This window comes from Brachionichthys hirsutus, chromosome 7, assembly GCF_040956055.1.
Source record: "Brachionichthys hirsutus isolate HB-005 chromosome 7, CSIRO-AGI_Bhir_v1, whole genome shotgun sequence".
Taxonomy (NCBI): Eukaryota; Metazoa; Chordata; class Actinopteri; order Lophiiformes; family Brachionichthyidae; genus Brachionichthys; species Brachionichthys hirsutus.
This window is the reverse complement of record NC_090903.1, coordinates 6,478,829-6,498,212: the sequence shown is the minus strand read 5'-3', so window position 1 is coordinate 6,498,212 and position 19,384 is coordinate 6,478,829. Positions and strand designations below refer to the sequence as shown.

General features: G+C 42.5%; 1 protein-coding gene across 1 annotated transcript; it reads right to left on the bottom strand.

Moving 5' to 3' along the window:
• Positions 1-654: 654 nt before the first annotated feature.
• kcnk12 (potassium channel, subfamily K, member 12) lies at positions 655-18,162 on the bottom strand. Its single transcript, XM_068741490.1, has 2 exons — positions 17,823-18,162; positions 655-1,547 (listed from the first exon to the last, which is right to left on the bottom strand). Exons 1-2 carry the CDS (start codon positions 18,160-18,162, stop codon positions 655-657), a joined length of 1,233 nt encoding a protein of 410 aa, XP_068597591.1.
• Between the last annotated feature and the right edge of the window lie 1,222 nt (positions 18,163-19,384).

Sequence of the window (19,384 nt, the reverse complement as noted above, 5' to 3'; positions counted from 1 at the left end):
TTTCTTCATCTTGAGCTATAGAAATGTACTACTTGTTTCCCTGTTGGTGTGTCACGCTGAAAACATTCCCCTCACTATGAATAAATCATCGCAAGGTAAAATGAATGAGAGGAAACAAGGGGAGATGCACATTCAACAGAAGATCACAGGGTGCAAATGAAATGCATGGAAAGTATAATGCATAGATCAGTATGTGCTATATTATTTAGTGGTTGTTTGGATCAGCAATCAGCATGTACATTCAAACCAAGCGGCTGTACGCTCTCGCAGGCACCATTACAGTATTTGAGTGTAATCTGATATATTGAGCGTGTATAACAGTTTCACTCAGAATAACACTGATATCACAGACTTTCAGTAATTTGTTCTGGACTGAGTTCGAGTTTAATGAAACGCGTGATTGGTGGTCCCTTTGCTCCCAGAACAACTTACTTCTTATTCATGTTCCCTCCTCGGCCCGTCAACATCAAAACCATCATTTTACCTGTATTATCACCGCAGTCAAACCATCCTGTGTGTCATGCAGAACGAGTTGTAATGGCAATCCGTGCCAAAAGCCTTGCATTTTTATTGTCTCGATGGCGATCGACCTCAGGGTTTGTGTTCATGGCTGCGTGGGCGTAAGGACCTCCCTCACATCCTGTCTAGCCACGTCTACCTGGAGTTACTCGTCTCTGCCAACCTGTTGTTCATGATACCGAGAGCTCCCACCCCTCCTGAGAAACCATTGTGGCGTGAGCTCCCACATACAGTCCTGGGATATCCGTTGGCCGACTCGGACAGCTGCTTCTGCATGATGGCCAGCGACACCTTGTTAGAGGCGGCCAAGTCTTTCATAGATATCATCTCCCCCGACAGTCTACGTCCCTCTGTGTCGCTGTCGCAAGGGCCGTCCGAGTAGCGTGACTTGCCGAAGCGACTCTTGCGACATCTAGAGCCCGGGCGGATGGCGTTGCGTCTGCCCAGGAAAATGCTGGCTTTATTGCAGCGCTGGCAAAAAAAGCAGCTCATTTTCTCCAGCATCCAGTTGAGCACCTGCTTGATGACAATGGAGATGACATTAAACAGCGAGTAGATGCAGCACACACCCATCAGCATGAAGAAGAAGTTGGCCACCCTGTAGAGGCTTTGGTGTTTGTAAGAGGAGCTCTGACTGCTGACAAAATCCCCAAAGCCGATGGTGCTGAAAGTGACAAAACAGAAGTAGAGCGAGTCCAAGTAAGCCCAACCCTCCACAGGGGTGTACATGGCTGATGCACAGCAGGAGATGGTAATGGCTGACAGGCCCAGAATCAACATCACATGGTACACTGATGGCTTCCAGCCCGGGAGGGAGTAGGCAGAGAAGTCATGGCGGATGCCGGGTGGGAGCAGACCGCTGTTCCTGATTCGCCGCTCCCTCACAGCCTTCATCACCACAGCCAGCAGTGTGATGATGCGCTCCAGGAAAAGGTTAAAGAAGAGGATGGTGGCAGCGCAGCCGAGAAGCCCATAAAAAATCAGGAAAACCTTGCCTGCAATTGTCACCGGCGTTGTCATTCCAAAACCTGCAGAGAAAGAAGAGCGTTCTCAGAGACAGAGAGCCCGCACTGAGTACAGAAACAGAATTTACTGCAAGATGAACGGAAAGGATGCAGGACAGGCAACTCAAGGGTAAAGTTGTAAAATGAGGCATGAGATCATATTTCTAAGCATTTGCACCATTAATAAAAACAAATATGAAAAGAAGGGAATTTAATGAAGTACAGATTAAATTAAATATTAAGGCTGATATAGGCTGTAAGGCCGCCTAGAAGATACATTTATGTAAAATTATAGCTATGACGGCAAGGTAAAAAGTCAAGTTCCATATAATTAAAGCCAGATTGGAGAGAAATAACACACTCAGAACTTGCATGAAAACAGAATGAAAATTATGAAAACTATCAACAGTAAAATTAACATTTACATCCTGAATGGACTTTAAAAAACACACCATCCTTTATTTAATGCATCTATTTTATTGTGAGAGGAGAGGAGAGGAGAGAAATGTCACAAGTGCAGACTATACTTTGATAATAACATCAGCTGATGAGCATCATTGTTTTTGAGCTCGGTATTATTTCCTCCATGTGAAGAGTTTTATAAATCACACCTCACAGCTGAATAACCACCATTAAATGTGATATATAAATATATATATATATATTTGCCTTCTGAGGGTTCCAATAAGTGGTTCGGGTTACTTCACCTCTCATTACAGGTTTTTCTGGGAGCAGCAAACCAGAAAAGGACATTTCCTACTTGACATGATTATTATTTTTTTGTCTGACTGGAGAATTACTTCATTGGACACCGAGGGCTAATTCAATATGTGAAAATATCCAGGAGCCACAGAAATCCAACCTAATGCTGCGTCCACACGCATTCAGTCAGCGTGAAGATCAATTTAGTGGAACAGACCATTTGCCTTTGGTAGCCAAAGACAAATTATGACATGCTTTAAGAGAAAACATGGTTGATCTGGATGACAATAGCATTTTGTTTTGTTGCTTTTGCTAATTAGCTCCAAGGAAACAGCACAGCAGAGTCTGATGGGAATGCTATTAATTCTGTAAGTGTTTGGCTGTAAACCAAAGTGCAATGATGCTATTAAATGGAAAGTCTGGATCACCTGCGTTTTCCCACTTCAGCCTGATATGTATGCGACAAGGATGAGACAAGGATGAGACAAGGATGAGACATAGATGAGACAAGGATGAGACATAGATGAGATCTGGTTGTCTGTACACAACTTCATAAAACATAACAATTGTTCCAATAATCATAATAATTAATAAACGGATTTCAAAACAATATTGCTGTAAAATGTACAAAGTAAAAATAAGAATATTTTGCTCAATATTCTGGTTTCATTCACTATTTTGCCACCATTTAAATTTCTCCCAGTACCCATCCGGGCAGAATTAATTCCACCATTACAAAACATCAATCAGTCATAATCTAAAGCATCTAATATATAAAAAGCTCTGCAGTGTGTTGCTGTGGAAGCGACAAGCACACAGTTCACACGCATTCATCTGCGGGAGACCTGTCGCACACAAAGTTACTGTTTGACTCTTTTTATCTGCACATTTTCTGCTCTTGCATGTTGATCTTTTATGGTTGCATGAATGCAAACACAGACGCTCGCCGAGGTCCATTGACAGCGCACACACACACATGCACGCACCATAAGACACACACAATATCACATTACTTTTTTCACAGAATGGCAGATGGTCTATTTGTCAACAAATAAAACCGTGCTGAAAGATCAACCAGTTCACTTGCAGCACAAGGTTAATAGATTTGTTCCATCACGTCTATCCTCCATTTCTGTTTTTACACAGCACCCCCCCCCCTTTTTCCCAACTCATCTATGTCCCTCCCTGTCTGGAAATAAATGACATCAATATCTCAACACAACATCCTTGATGATGCCCAAAATGGCTTTTTTAACCTTATCTCTTGCACTTGAAACCACTCTCCTGCGGGCCTGCTGTTGACTTGCCGGTCATTTAGATTAACACTGATTGTTACAGACTGTTTTATAGACACAACAGGGACACAACTCCAACATGTCCACACACACACGTGTGCACAAACTGGCCTTGCACACACAGATATCGGTTGTACACATGGAACCAGATATTCAGTCATCGGGTTTTGCTCAAAGTTCAGTAACAGACGATGTAGCATCGCTGGGTGACAGGATGCTGAGGGAAAGTGATTTCCCAAGTTAAGCTCTTCAGTTAAATCCTATGTCAGGGATTCAGAGTTAATTAATTAGTAGCCCAAGTCATTTTAACCCAACTTGATAACAGGGGGGAGGGGAGGCAGATTGCCTCTCCTCTGTGTGTAGAGAGAGAGGCTTCTGCACCATCTCTCATTACCAAGTAAATTGCCGAAGAGAGGAAAATGCACCAGGCATTGATTCCAGTGTAGCGTTTCAGAGCCATTACTCCAGACTGCATCGTCAAGATCCCTATTGAAAAAGATAATAATAATAGAGATCAAACAGGCAGACAGCATGTAATTGTATACTCAAAATAATTGTGATGACTAAAATCAATCCAGACCCAAAAATCCAGTGACCAAGCCTTTGCTGAAAGCCTTCAAATCGTTCCCCTCTGCCTGAGCCCAGATGAGGGATTTAATTCAGCAGAACTTGTTAAAGCAGCAGATTTTGTGTGTGATAATCCAATTAAATCACAGCCCCAGGAGAATATTCATCAGCAATAAATAAAGTATGCTAAACGCAACATGTTACACTCTAATGCCTGATGAGGATTGCAGACACAATTCCACACCGGGGAATCAAGCAGAAAGAACACGATGGAAATTGTGCCATTTCTTACATTCATCAGTTTCAAGAGAGGAAGACGAGGATGCTCTAATGATAATCAGGGTGTCGGCAGGCATTTCAGTGTCTGGGTCCATTTCTTTTACCAGCAGCGGGGTCGACGCTGCCTCTCATGGCAGTCGGGTGTCATTTTTTATTTTGTGTGGTAATGCAGGGGCCAAACAAACATCAGATCTGACTGAGAGTGGTGCCAATAGTGATATCGATGAACTTCTTTAATTCCCTGCATTGAATTTGCCTCACTTTGGAGACCAATCACTACGAGACAGTATAATTGCACGCAAGATTCTACCCCAAAGAGTGAAGGGGAACCGCACAGAACCTGCAGCACTCACTCAGCAGGTTTATCATTATCTCAAGAGTCTGCAGCACAAAGGGCCAAACAGCAGCTATTCCATCTAAATCTAGAAAGAGCACTACTCTCCTCAGGTGAAGTGAAATTTTCCCAAGTAAATTATACTGAAATGTGCTTTTCTACTGGGAGTGACCAGGATGAATAGGATTAGAAAAGAGGCAACAAGAAAAGCACTCAGAGAGCACAGACCTCCGCCAAGCGGCTCATTCCCCTCGTACTTGGATTTACACCGTCCACATGGTGATCCGGATCAAAACTAATAGATTCTAAATTGTTCTTGGTATCTTTATACACCAACCATCTTTCTGGATGCACCATCAATATGATGACAACGGACCTGCATGGGTAGAAATGGAAAAGCTTTCTTTTGGTTCTTTTTCGTTGTCGTCTGTTGCTGGTGCATTAATTCCATTATCAAGCAGCTGGAAGTCTGACAACCCCATAGTCCATAATTCTATCAAAATTTGCTTTCAGTTTCGAAAACATTTTGGTCTTTTGAAGATGAGTTTGGAAAGCCCAATTGCATTTAATTATTGTTTTTCACCTTCATTGCATGATGCTACATTTTATGGCTGGCAGAGACGAGGGCTGATAATTTTAAAAGACTTATTCATTGAAGACACATTTGCCTCTTTTGAACAGTTGACCAATAAATATAACTTACCCGCCTCTCATTTTTTCAGATATTTACAGATTCGAAATTTTGTTTCAGGCTCCATTTCAGGATTCCCTACTAAACCTCTAAATGATACATTTGATGAGATAATGTGTTTTAACCCGATCAAGAAAAAGGCTGTTTCTGCAATGCTTGTTTTGATTTCACGCCTGAGTTCCACATCAATGGCTGGTATCAAGCGGTCCTGGGAACAGGATCTCCAAAAAGGTATTTCTGACGTAGACTGGGAAAAGATCTTAAGGAACATTCATTCATCCTCCATGTGTGCAAGACATTGCCTTATTCAGTTTAAAGTGGTACACAGGGCACATCTTAGCAAAGCAAAACTGGTTAAGATGTACCCTCAAATCGACCCAACTTGTGAAAGATGTAAATCGGCAGATGCCACTTTGATCCATATGTTTTGGTTCTGTCCCAGGATACAACAATTTTGGGGGGGTGTCTGTGATATATTTTCTTCCATATTTAGCATCAGGATAACACATAATCCATTATTATTTTTGTTTGGGGTTGACACTGAAGGCTTGGCACTACCGGCAGGGGGTCAGAAATTAATCGCCTTCTCGACATTGTTGGCACGACGTTTAATTCTTTTGAAGTGGAAGGATGCGGCTCCACCCACTGTGTCACAGTGGATTAAAGATGTATTATTCTATCTCAAACTAGAGAAGATTAGATTTGTTTTGAGGGGTTCTGAAAAACAATTTTATAAAGTATGGAAGCCCTTTCTAATATTTTTTGACCAACCTTCTACTCAGGTCCAGGAGTGACCATCTGTTTGATCGAGCATATTTGGGCTGACTCAAGTACAATAGGTCTTATTTTGTATTGATGTGAAATGTAATATGTTGTTTGATTGACAGTGAACAGGGGTGGGTTTGGGTGGGATTTATTTACATTATTATTATTTTTATTTATTTATTTTATTTTTTATTTTTTTTCTCATTTTATTTTATTTGTTTTCTTTACTTCTATTTTCATTCTTTGTATTGTCTGTATTTCTGTTTGTTATTCTCTGTGAAATTAATAAATATATTAAACACCAACCACAAAAATGAAATGGAGTTTTAAATGTTAAAATGTAATATTTTTTCCTGACCGCATTCTGGATCAGAATATATTTTGCATAGTATTGCATATCGGACCCCTTTATGATTTTTGGTTAGTGAATTGAATATATATTTTCCAAGATTTTAGTAAACGGGAAAATTATTATTTGTATCATACAGGCATCCGGATCAAAATTTAATGAGATCTAAGTTAGACCAAGATCCATCTTCAGATTGTTTTTCATCAAGATCCATCCAGTAGTTTTTCTGTAATCCTGTTAACAAACAGACGGCAGCAAAAACACAACTTCCTGGGCGAAGGCAATAAGAGAGATGGTGAAGGTTATCTACTTATGACTGGGATGTTGTAGTTATTGCCTACAAATCCCATAAACACAAGTGTTAGTACTTCCAGAGCCCCAATCCCGTAAATCCTCTCTAAGGACTTCTTCAAATTGATCAAATGACAACAGAGAATTGTCACCCAACGCAACACTTTGTACTTTCAGCAGTGCAAAGTATTTTACAAAGATTTGGGTCCTGAGCAGCAAAAATGGATATGAGTAAAACCACTAAAACATCCTGCAATTAGCTCCTCCAATGGTGGCCAAACCAAAAAAAAAGACTGGCTGGTATAAGCAGAGTAGTAAAGACTTTCTTCTCTGGTGTTGAAAAAGAAAAAAGATCCACTTACAACAGAGAATAACTTTATTAACCTTGTTTTTAGCCTGAATGCATCAATTTGCCTTAAATTCAAGAAAATTAAAAACATTTTAAAACCATTAATTGAGTCATTTGATATTGAAAAATACAGATAAATAAAATGAATAAATAATAATAAATTGATCAGCTCTATTACCTCAGGAACAAAACATATAAAACATTTTAACCTACAAGACAAAAATGAATAAAATTTTTTATTCTGATTTGATTGTTTGATGCAAAAAAAAAAAAACTTGGCCAAGGAGATATATTTTGAGGGTCAAACTATCATGTGACTTTTTCTTTCTGGTGCAATGACATAATGACTAAAGTGAACTGCCATAGTGGCAGTTTGAGTAATCCTACTGACAGATAGACAGACAGATTGAATTATAGCTTTGCACATTTCGGTCTCAGAGAAACATGATTGTAGTTTATGTTCAACTGACAGAAGCCAGTCAAGCCTAATTGACAAATATACTAGAGGAAGACCCATTAGAACTCGTTCAAGCAGGAAATGAGCTCCTATTGGAGCCCACACGAGAAGAATGGGTAGCTAAAAGCTAAACAAGGGTGAATGAATAGCATGTTTTCATATGTGTTTCTTGGCGGTGTTGAACCTGAAGGTCACATCTAGGTCGGCCTCCCACATAACTCCCAGAATGCACCCAAAGATTCACCATGTGATGGTTTTACAAACCAGCGATGCAAATCTCTGCTTCCTATTGCCTTCCAGAGTCCCAAATGTAAATCTTAAAAACAAGCTCCCAGTCCATCCAACTGTGTTCTATTAATGGGAATAGTCATAAATTGGCCTGATAGAAACTGCAGCAGAAAACGCCACATCCCTCTTGATGACTGTGTTTCTGCAAAGAACAGGAAGTTATTAGTCACGGGGTGGCGTGGCAGGCGTCTGCTGAGAGGACCGGGGTCTTAGGAGGCAGCAACATGGCCAGGCCTGAGACATCATCATGGCCCCACCATCTGCTGAGGAGCTTCCAGGATTACTGGCACATAATAATAGAAACATTCACAATTGCCAGATTGGCATAGGTCACACGCATGAGAAATTCTGTTTGAGCCATGGAAATGTTGCTACATCTGTGCACTGCTTGCACAAATTAAACAACGGCCACAAAGCAAAACGGCCTGGATTTGAATTTCACACCCAGCTCACCCTCACAGAGTAAAGGCAAAAACATTCATGGACGCTGCATGTCAAAGTGTTGGTAGACGCCACTTCGTGCTACACATGACTACGCGCTAATTAGAAATAATAGACTGAGGTGATCATAATTAAAGTGTTTATACTCAAATAATTTGGACTCATGGTTAGGAGAAAGAAGGCGATGCTGACCGAGCAGCACGAAGCTGTTCAATAAAATGCAAGCTGTAATACTGCTTTTGCTTTCTGAACTGTTCCTCCATAATTGAATTGAGCCCAAATTTTAAAATGATATTTTGGTGCTTAATTCATTGGCAAAGAGAGGAAAGATGATTGATGACTCTGCTGCTGTCTGTATTGATTTATTGGCAAAAAAATATAGAAACAATGCTACATTGTCTTTGGACCTGTGCCAACATTTAATGTCTTTTTTTCTCACTCTTCTGTTTTTCCAACATGCATGGGATCAGAGATTATACAGGTTTATCGGCAAAATGGACAAAATAAAAATTCATCTGTCCTCCTTTGCAAAGAGGAAAACAGCTTTTGTCCTTTCATGACAGCAAGGCGTGGTTCTCTCATCAGATTAACAGCGTCTTCCAGAATGGGTTAAAGGCTGGAGTCTGTCCTTGTGCTTCTTATAATCTTCTATGTGGACAGGCAATGTTTGAATGAAAGCTTAGCTACATAAAGCGCTCTTGTATTACTCCCCCAATCAAACACACCTGCTAAGGTGGAGCTTTAGAAACACTATCATCCTGAGATCAGCGAGATAAGAACCCATGTTCAGAATAATCATTAATACAGAGTCCATATAGTTTCACAGCAAGGTTCCATTAAATGACTTTAATAGGTGCTTCAGCTTTTATTTTATTTTATTTTATTACAGCTCCTGAGTACAGCAAAAAGCAGAAATTAAAATTCTTTCTATTCAGCAGGCATATGATGTAATGGATTTTTTTCCCCTGCTGATGTGAAAGCATAAATCCCAGAAATCTAAGACTGTAGAAAACTTGATTTCTACCAGGGACTGCAAAGTGTGTCTGTCTGCCGACTGTCGCAATAATGATTTCAGAGCACCATGGATCAAAAGTGCCTCTGAGAAATGAAGATGTGATGCTCTGTTGCTCATACTTCAATGATATTTTACTTCCCATTAACTGAATGTGCCCACTGTGAGTGTGAGACTCTGACTCTGTCAGAAGCTGCCAGTGTGGAGGAAATCGGCAGTTTGCAATTGTCTGTGAAATATATGCGTTTCAGCACGTTCGGCTGAGTGATCCCAGTGTTTCCCAGCATTATCTGCCTTTCATGAGAATCAGAACACATGCCACATGACTGAAAGATAAATGTGATTTATAGTTCTTCTGGCTGGTAAGGGTTAGGGTAAGTCCAGGGAGTCCAGCGTGGATTCGCCGAGAAGCTCCCATGATTTTTTTACTGAGATAAAGCAAATTACTCTGTGCTGTTTCAGATTATTATGAGGAAACTTGGCCGCAAGCGGCCGCATCTACTGTCCAGTTTTCAGTTTCAATTTGTATTACAACTCAACATAACACAACTTATAAGTGCGCTTGCTCCAGAAAGTTCTGGAGGCTCAAAGGAAGGATCAGTAGGGGTCAGTGGATGCTGATTCATCGCAAGTCTGAAAAAAAAAAAAAAAACCCTGTTCAGCACATTGTTGGATCCCTGCAGTTTTCAAGACACGATGCTGCAGCATGACCCCCATGTGCAACCCCTCCCTGACAGATTGGCGACTGCTGTTACTCGATTAACTCTGACTACTATTTATATCGATGGCTCCATGAGGTACATAATGGTTTGCTGGTGCAGAAGTGGAAATGCTTTGCAGGTTTTCTGCAACATGGTGACACTTTTACTTTTGTGTGATTTTACTGCGTTAAAGGTTTCAAGAATCTAAAATTCCAGTGAGAGACTTTTCTGCTTACGGGAAATCTTATTGACTCTCATACCTGAAAGTCAGCATCGATACCAGCACCGGTGCAAATTGGGCTGTCAGGCAAAGTAATGAAAAAACAAACAAACATTAAGATGAGAATAATCTTTAAGGTAACTATATAAATTCATCCTGCTATAGGAAGAAGGTCAGTGGACTGCAACTTGCAAAGAGCATGCTGAGTTCATCCTCTTTTTGAGTAGCTGGTTCAAAGAGCAGAATAAGTAATCGGTTTGAGGAAAAGGATGCCAAGGAAATCTGCTGTGTCCTCCAAAATGATCTTGGTATCACTTGAGCGATTGTACGTAGGCAATTATTACCAGTGTGGATTTATGACCCACTGTGACAGAGTGCAGAGGTGTTTGCAGCCGTCCTGCTACAGTAACAGTTAGATAAAATGAGAATTTAAAGCCTGTGATTCTCAGCGAGACATCTATTCATACATAGCAAATATTGATAAAAAAATAAAGTCAATAAAATTGATCTTTTCAGTTGAACTGAATGTAAAACACGATTAGAAAATAATCACATTGCATTTAAATGTTTCACACCCAGCACTTATATAACAAGGGGACATCATTTAGATACAATCTCAGGGACCTTCAATGAAAGGTGCAACTTTGCATTTTCTGAAATGGGGGCAGTATTTTTGTGCTGAGCGTCTGAACTGTGCAAATTCTAAAGAGACCCCCCCCCCCCCCAAGCGCATTTCTTGCAACTGATGACCCTCTGTAATTTCACAAAGCACCGGGACTTCTCACAACGTAGGGCAAAGTAAATATTAAAGAACCGCTTGTTGTTTTCTGTTGTTACCTAAAATTAACTCAAATGGCTTTTCCTCTAATCCGTTAATGTATTGGTGTTAAAACTAATTCAGAATCACAATTGTATCAATGTAAAATGCGTTCAACAGATCAGAATGAGTGAATCCAAATGAGCGAGTGGACCCTGGTAGCTATAGAACAAGTCAACGGGAGCTAGTTTGAATGAAGCCAAGAACAAGTGTGAGACGTTGACTCTGCTTTCAGGTTGCATCCGGAGCCGCCCACCTCCTGACAGCAGCTTTATAACATGCACCTACAGCAACATCCACACACACCATTTGTGGACTATGTAAGAGCATTAAAGTACAATTTAGGCTCTATTATTTCTGAATCTATATATTGTCTCTTTAACACAGATGCACAATTAGAAGGCGCAGTGCAGAGCAGAGAACGAAACATGAGCCCTGGTTAGACAAGCGTGAAATAGCACTAACTCCACATGTGGGCCGCAGACAGACTGCCGAATCAGTACTTTTTTTTTGGAGGGGGGACTCAAGAAGATGAAAAAGATGACACCCTGTAAACCATTAGGCCCCTAATCGTTTAATAACGCTGCACAGCACGAAACTAGCCAGAGGGCATGACTTTTTTCTAAATCCTTTGTCATGATCACAACTTAACAAGCTTGTTTTCTTGAGTTTGACAAAATTGAATCTTGTTTCTTGTCAAAGTATTCTTGCTTTGGTTTTACAAACACAGGATATGGTGCTATTACCCAAAGCGCACTGGACTCTGCACGGACTCTGGAACTGAATATGGTCTCGTAGTGTGCTTGCGTGATCTTTATTAATTCCAAATTCTAAACCAAAGCTGTTCTTTTCTGTGTCAGTCTCTGCTCAGCCCTCAGTTCCTGCCAGGTTGTTAGTGTCCCTTCTACTTTCCAGCATTCCTGTTAGCATTCCTTGTTTTCTGGCTGAATACCCAAGTACCAATTCTGCCTGTTGCCTGCTCCTTGTCGGCTTTGCTTGCCTGTTTGGACTGGTTACCTGGTGTTCTGAACTCTGCTTTTGAATTAAATACGGCCCCCTCTATCAATTGTGTCTGAAGCGTGACACTCTGTCTGCGGTTTAGCTCGGACCAGTCTGTGTACTGTGGTTTATGAGCATTTATCTGCAGGGCAAACAGTGTTTAAAAGAGCGGTGGCAGTCATTCTTGTGTCGAAAAAAACAAAGAAAAAGCTAAAAAGAAATAAAATATTAGAATTGAGTACTCCAGAGTTGATTCAGCTTTACTTTAGGTAATAAAGAAATACCGCTTAGTCCAACTTTTCATCTGAGCCTTTTAAGAGGCTACAAAGAGCAAACTAGAAGAAACCACTTGCTCTTTTAGGCTACATTACTGTGTAGATTGCAGTGCATGATAAAACCACAAACCTGACAATGCCTCTTTGATTTAATTACATCACATTTTAATATGAAGTCACTGGTTTGAGAGAGAAGCAATACTCTTTCTGTCCTGGTTTATCCTTAGGGAAGACACTGTCCTCCTGCTGAACAGCCAGAGAATGTAGAGCGGTTTCCAAAGCTGTGGACAGCTAGGACATCAAATCAGGCATTACTTAAAGGGCAAACTGCATGACTTTTTTTGGGGGGGGGGGCTGTTTTCTAAATTGTCCTATTTGCTTTGTGTGCGTTTGCAACTTCCCTGAGTGGGTGGATATGAGTGGGTTGGAACAAGAAGCTGCAGTCTCTGCCAGGGGCAGGAAGAGACAGGACAGTGTCTGTCCCCAGAAATAATTACCCCACAACACAATCCAAAAGTGCAGCTGAATATCACGTGGAAAAGCGCCAAATGCCACTAATCTCAACAAGTTCAATGCCTCCAATCCCTGGATTCTCAAACAAGCCCCCCCCCCATACCTATGGAGCACTTAACAACTGACAAAGTGTTTCTCCAAAATGCCATTAGAGGAACTTGCAGCCGCAGCGAGCTGGCCTAATTGACGATTGTCAGCTGCCCATCAGCCTTGATGGTTATAAATATCGTTGGTGTAGTTTGCTGTTTACTGAGCACACTCTTCTGCCCTCTTTAATGAGGATGCACCCAGTAAAACCGACTGAAAATGTAGGGCAGGACAAAACAACCAAGAAACTCTTCAACAAGATGAGATGAATAGAAAAAAAAAAACGAGACGGAGATCAGACGCACAGCCTTTGGAAGTACGCGATCAACAATGCCCGACTGGCAAACGTGTGCTTTTACATGCTGGTGAATTTAAAAGAGTCCTCAAGCAAATGATAAAGATATCTGCTATAGAGCCATTCTATGATCACCGTTTCCAACAAAGAAACCTGAAGCACATAAGGAAGAAGAAAGAAATGGACGCAGAGAGAAGTGCCGAGATGCAAACCGGAGTTGGACATGTTTGTTCAGCTGTGGTATTTTTCAGCTGAAGTTAACCCAAACAGAAAGCGTCAGCGTTCTCTTGGTTTTTCATGCTGTATCGCCCGCAGGCTGCAACACTCTGGCTGCAGCCCTGCCCTGGCATTACATTTTCACACGACAAGGCCCCAGTGCACGACATGGGAAATCGATCTTACGTAGCTGGAAGCCTCTGCATTGCGTCTTTGTTTGCACACTTCTGTGGACAGTTTCGTGTCCCAAAACTCTCCAGTCGTTGTAATGCCATCCACTCACGAGTATGCATAAAAACCCAAACAAGCTTGATACCCTCTTGGAATATTTTACACATGTAAAGAATCCCATTCAAGAGTTATAACACCGAGTTATAACACCTGATAAGTGGCTTTCCAGCATGATGTGTTCTGTTGCATGCCAAACGTTTACACCGATGACATTTATCTAACAGTGAATCTTTTTGGTGTCATCTGACGCATCTGAATATTATTAATCGATTAAATTTATATTGGATTTCTTCTTGGGGACTTACACTAAGTGGTGAACAACATCGATTGCCAGAGCTGCTATGGCCTCTAAAACCACCATCAAAGACACACGCCCATTCACACACCACTGTGAGTGGCACTGGAGGCAAGGTGCGTGAAGTGTCTTGCCAAGAACGCAATGAATGGGATGGATTTGAACTGCTGACCATCTGGTTATTGGGCAACATAATCCACCTCCCGAGACCCACCAATGTGAAATACCTGTTCCTGTACAGTGAGAAATGCAGTACCGTGAATATCAAAGCCCCTGGGATATGGTCAGTTTTGGCATTGGAATTTAATCCCTTTGGTCTGATGGCATTTTTTAAATCCAGAATTGCAGATTAATTAAGTACCGGTAATTTCATCTCCATTCATGTAATCAAAGCGCTGGACTGGAAGCCCTACAATTTACCCCGTTTGCCATGTTCTTGGGCTTGCACGGTGGCACAGCGGGTGGCGCTGTTGCCTCACAGCAAGAAGGTTCTGGGTTCGATTCCCTTCCGTGCAGAGTTTGTATGTTCTCCCCGTGTCTGTGTGGGTTTCTTACGGGTTCTCTGGCTTCTTCTCACCTCCAAAAACATGCAAATGAGGTGAACTGGTCACACCAAGTGTGAGTCTGTGCTTGAATGTTTGTTTGTCTTTCATGTGACCACCCCCCCCCCCCCCCCCCCCTTAAGGGGTGGTGTCTCATGCAGGGTGTACCCCACCTTTTGATTGTAGCAAGCTGGGATAGGCTCCAGCAACACCCGTGACCCACAAGGCAGATGAGAACTGTAGATTGGACGGATGGATGGATGGACGGCATGTTTTTACAAACAGATTACGTCTCTCTTGGTAACGGCATCTTTGTATATTACCATTTCGGATGGGTCCCATGGAAACGGGAATGTTTTTAGTTCTGTAGGTACTTTAGAAGAAAAGCTAGAGATTCACCAAAGTTATCTGGATTCATCTTCTGGTGGTCATGGAGCCAAACCAGACTTGCTATTTCTGCTGGACAAAAGTCCTCCAAAGACTCTATGATTCCTCGACCTATCATCTATGCCTGGAGAACATTCCATGAATACATTGTTAGTTGTTAAAATATTCCAGTCTGCACGAAAGCCAAGGACCAACTAGACAGAACAACACTCTCTAAGGTCACAGCACGGCTGTAAAATTGTTTCAAAACTCATTTTTAACCTCGGAAAAGTATGTTCTGATTTCCTGGTTCGAAAAAGAAAAATGATCGTTAATGTTGAATAATGCAACGGCCGTGCTTAGAAACAGCTGCAAAGTTCTTTTTGTGTTTCTTGGATCTGCGTAACAGCACAGAAGATGCAGTATGACCTCTAGATCTGCCAAAACCCTGTGTGTGAAGGGTGGCATGGGTTCACTTTCATTCTTCAAAGTGACATTTTGAGCACACATCAATGGGAGCAAAGTGTCACTGCTGATTTGAAGTGGAAAGGGTTTGGGAGGAGCGCCTAGAAAGCACATGGGAAGGCCAGTCTGATGAAGGGCTGTGTGAGGAAGTCCCCAAATCCCTTTTATATCACTGTCTCACATGCATGCAAAAAAAAAGTAGCACACAAGATGGATGTTTGGGGGGGGGGGGGTAGGAGGGATCAAAGTGAGCCGAAAATCTAAACGGAGTTCCAAAGTGAGCATGAGACAAAGATAAATGCTATATCAGACATCCACGTTCTCCTCCTTTCTTTCCCCGAGCAGCAGAGACAGTTTGTTATGATCTGTTTGTTGGGGAAGATGCCGGCGTTTCCGCGTGACAACTGGAGTACAAAGGATTTCAACCTGCCGCTGACATGCACAACGACTGTTGTGCCTGTGATGGGAACGTTTTAGGCAACAGAGCTCGGCCTATCGGTGAAGTGTGAGGTCTGCAGTAAATAATCTGGTGGCAGGTTTGCTGCATGTTGATCCAGATCGTCCTGCCAAACCCATGCCTCCTCGTCAGCTTGTTTAATTAGGGTCAGGTATCACTGTGTGCATCTCTCTCTCTCTCTCTCTCGCTCAGTCATTCTCTGCATGCTGTGGCCTTTCTCTGCATCAGTGCAGTGTGAAGCAGCAAATCTTAATAGAAATCACTTCAAATCACTCCAACAAAATTGGAGTCGCTCATTTCCATGAAGTTAGTCTACTCATGAGTTTCTGACATTATAACTCGGTTGCTTAGAGTTCACCTCCATTTTATGAATATTCCAGGACTCCAGATTGTTCCATTGACTCCTTTTGTTTCATAGAGCCTTATCAAAAATGTTAACATAACATTACATGTTTATTGATTTAAATTTAGTTCATGATATTATTTAATAATTATCTTATTATAGAGTTTCGTAATGATTTTAGTTTAGGGTTATTTAAAAAAAGTGATACATACAAATGAGTCTTGAACCCTTCTGATGACAGAGCTCACAGATTCTAATCACAATTATACAAAACATGTACTCGGGATGAAGCGTGAGCTTCATGGACCTGTGTGGGTTCATGGTGGACGGATCCACTGTGAGTCTCAGATCATAGAATGACGTGGCAGTCATGTCTCCCTGCTCCTCCTTCCCCTCTGTTTGTTTGTGTGTATCTCTCTCCTTTTGTGTCCTGGGGCGTGGCCGATTCTGGCAGTGCATGCGTACAGCAGACACACACACACACACACACACACCTGATTCTCATCTACTATCAAGCCTCTGCAGTATTAGCCCAGGTCTCATCCTCCATTCATTGGCAGGTTCTGCCTCCAGCTACAGTGTTACAGTCGCAGGCCTCAAGTGGATTCTGCATGCCAGCTTGACGTCTGCTGCTAATTTCCCATCCTCTCCTCTTCCTCACCACATGCCCAGAGCTCCAATAAACTGTCTAAACCTCCTCCCGTGTCTGAGTTTCAGTTTTGGGTCACGATATTGGTGCCACATCCTCACAATTCCATATTTTTCCCTCTCTGAAAACTAAGACTTCAGAATGTCTGAGATGTGTAATATTGTTTTGAGTTGACTAAAGTGATGTAAGGGAATCCAGTCTAAACGTTAACACTTAAATAAGGAAAATTAACCTAAGTTATTTCTAAATTATGTTTATTTTTAAAAATCTTAATGAACTTTAAAGTTTTGGCACTATTAACTTAATCCAACACATTTACATAACAAGAAGCATTTGAGTTAATGTATAAATTAGACAAATGGGTTGGACTCATCAGGTTTTACAGTTACTGGAGCCATTGGGCATGCAGTCCACAACATCATCGGCCCCCGGGGGTGTCCTGCAAGGGACTCTTGCTCTTTTCTGACCTATCGCACAAGCAAATGTTCAAAGTGGAGCGAGCAGACTGCTTCTCATTGACATTCATGGTGAATGGAAAATGCTTTGCAAAAAGGAGACTGCGCCCGAGGGTGCTGTCCTATCGCCGGGGGTGAGTGTGCTGTTCCTACCAGGCGTGTTAGAAGGCAGCTGTGTGCTGCTGAAGTACTTCACAGCTAAAATGTGACTGGAAAAACACAAAAACATCAGGCGGTATACAAGTGGACTGCAGGGACAGCAGCGCCAGCAGTGATGTGGTTAGAACAAACACATCTGCGTTATCGTTACGCATCCCCCTCCATATTTGGCTAGATGTGATTCCACCAGGGAACTATGCCCCCCCCCCCAAAAAAAACAAATCTAATTCCCACTAAAGCGCTTATTGTCTTAAAGTTTTGTACTGATCATCAGACATTTTTTGTTGTTGATTATATCCTATTTATAAGCCTTTGCATTGGCTACGTTTGGTTTTGGTGAAATAAAAAGCCCCCCCCCCCCCAAATCAGTGTTTGCTGCATATCGATCACCCACCTATAGTCGACACCACAGTTCCAACGAAATAAAAAGCCCCTGTGAAATCCCATCGTGGCCTCAGCGCATCGGCCCGGATCCCGGCGGCGATGGCAGCCTCGTAGTCCCGAAGGAACGAGTTGAGCTCCTGCAGGCTGACGTTGAACGTTTCACTAAAGTTGAGGAGCGTCCCGTTCCAGCGGCCGTGGGCGCGCAGCTCCGACGGCCTCTCTATGGCCGAGAAGACCGCAGCGCCGCACAGCAAGTACCCCACGATGAGCACGGCCAGCAGCGCGAAGCGGCCGTTGTCCTCGTTCAGGTGCAGCGAGCGGCAGCCCCGCAGTCGGCGGACGGGCATCATCCAAATTTCAGCACCACGCTCGCAGCGGACAGCGACAAGCTCCACATCGGAGACGGCGTTCACTGGTCGGCAGGGATCCACGGGAAGTCTCGGTTCTCTCTCCGAGCACTTTCAGAGGCAACGTGTCCCCGAGCTGGCCCGCCACCTTGTCCCATAGTTCTTGTGAGGTGCAATGAGGAGAGAGGGGGGGGGGGGGGGGGGGGAACAAAAAAACAAAAAACGCTCCACGTGAGGATACAAGTCCGCAGATCCACTGAAGTGTTCAGAGGAGAAGATGCCGGCGCGCAGTTTCCCACATTTCCTCTCAGAGTTGTGCCAGTGCAGTTGGTGTGGAGTGCACTGCGGCTTCAATCCAACCGGATCCGTGGAAAACGCTTCTTTGTGCAATTTAAAGCGATTTAATATCCTCTGGTTCCCCTGCGCCAAAGGTGACGCTCCAAATTCTGTAGATTACAAACGTATATTTATCGCATGCAGGAAAGCCCTCGTATACCCGCTCTCAGATAAAGTCCTCTGTCCTCATGCTGGAGACCTGCGCCGAGCTGGTGGACGTTCCGGTGGGACACGAGCGTCCTTCCTGTCCATCACTCGCCACTATACAACCGAGAGACTCCAGAATCGCGCTGTCGTTTGAATCAGACGCGAAGGTTGTGCAGATGGATGGATGGAGCGGAGTGGAGCGGAGTGGAGCGGAGGCGCATCTCATTAGAGAGGGTCTGCTCTTCACACTGAGCCATGCGCACTGACAACTCGACACACGGGAAGCTGGCTGTTGTATTGAAATAGTGAAGACGCACACACCGCAGTTTAACTGTTTGAAAAAGTTTAAAAGAGAATGAAACAAAAATGTTTATTTGATTGTCAAGTGGAAGAAGCATTCAGATCATAAAAGGCTCCAACTTTGAGATAAACATTTTCCAGCGAATTATGCTTAAAATATTGAAAGTGAAAGTGTCCACTGCGCAGCAAAACGGCTCCGGTTCAAAGAGCAAACAACGAATCACTTTTTGGATGACAGCAGGTGCTGCATTAAGATTAAAAACAGCCTTAGTGTGATTGTAACCGGATTTACACATTTTCACAATTAAGAGGGTAGAGTAGACGATTAAATACTAAAAAGAAGTTCCAAACGCATATTATTAAACCTCCAGTTGACCTCAAGATCGAAAGTTATTTCCTTTTCAGTGAACAAACTGGAGCGATTTTTAAATTACAAATAGAA

Coding starts and splice junctions, on each gene's coding strand:
- kcnk12 (XM_068741490.1), bottom strand. CDS start 18,162: ATGATGCCCGTCCGCCGACTGCGGGGCTGCCGCTCGCTGCACCTGAAC. Junction 1,548..17,822: donor AACTGTGGTGTCGACTATAG/GTGGGTGATCGA, acceptor CTTTCTCTGCAG/GTTTTGGAATGACAACGCCG.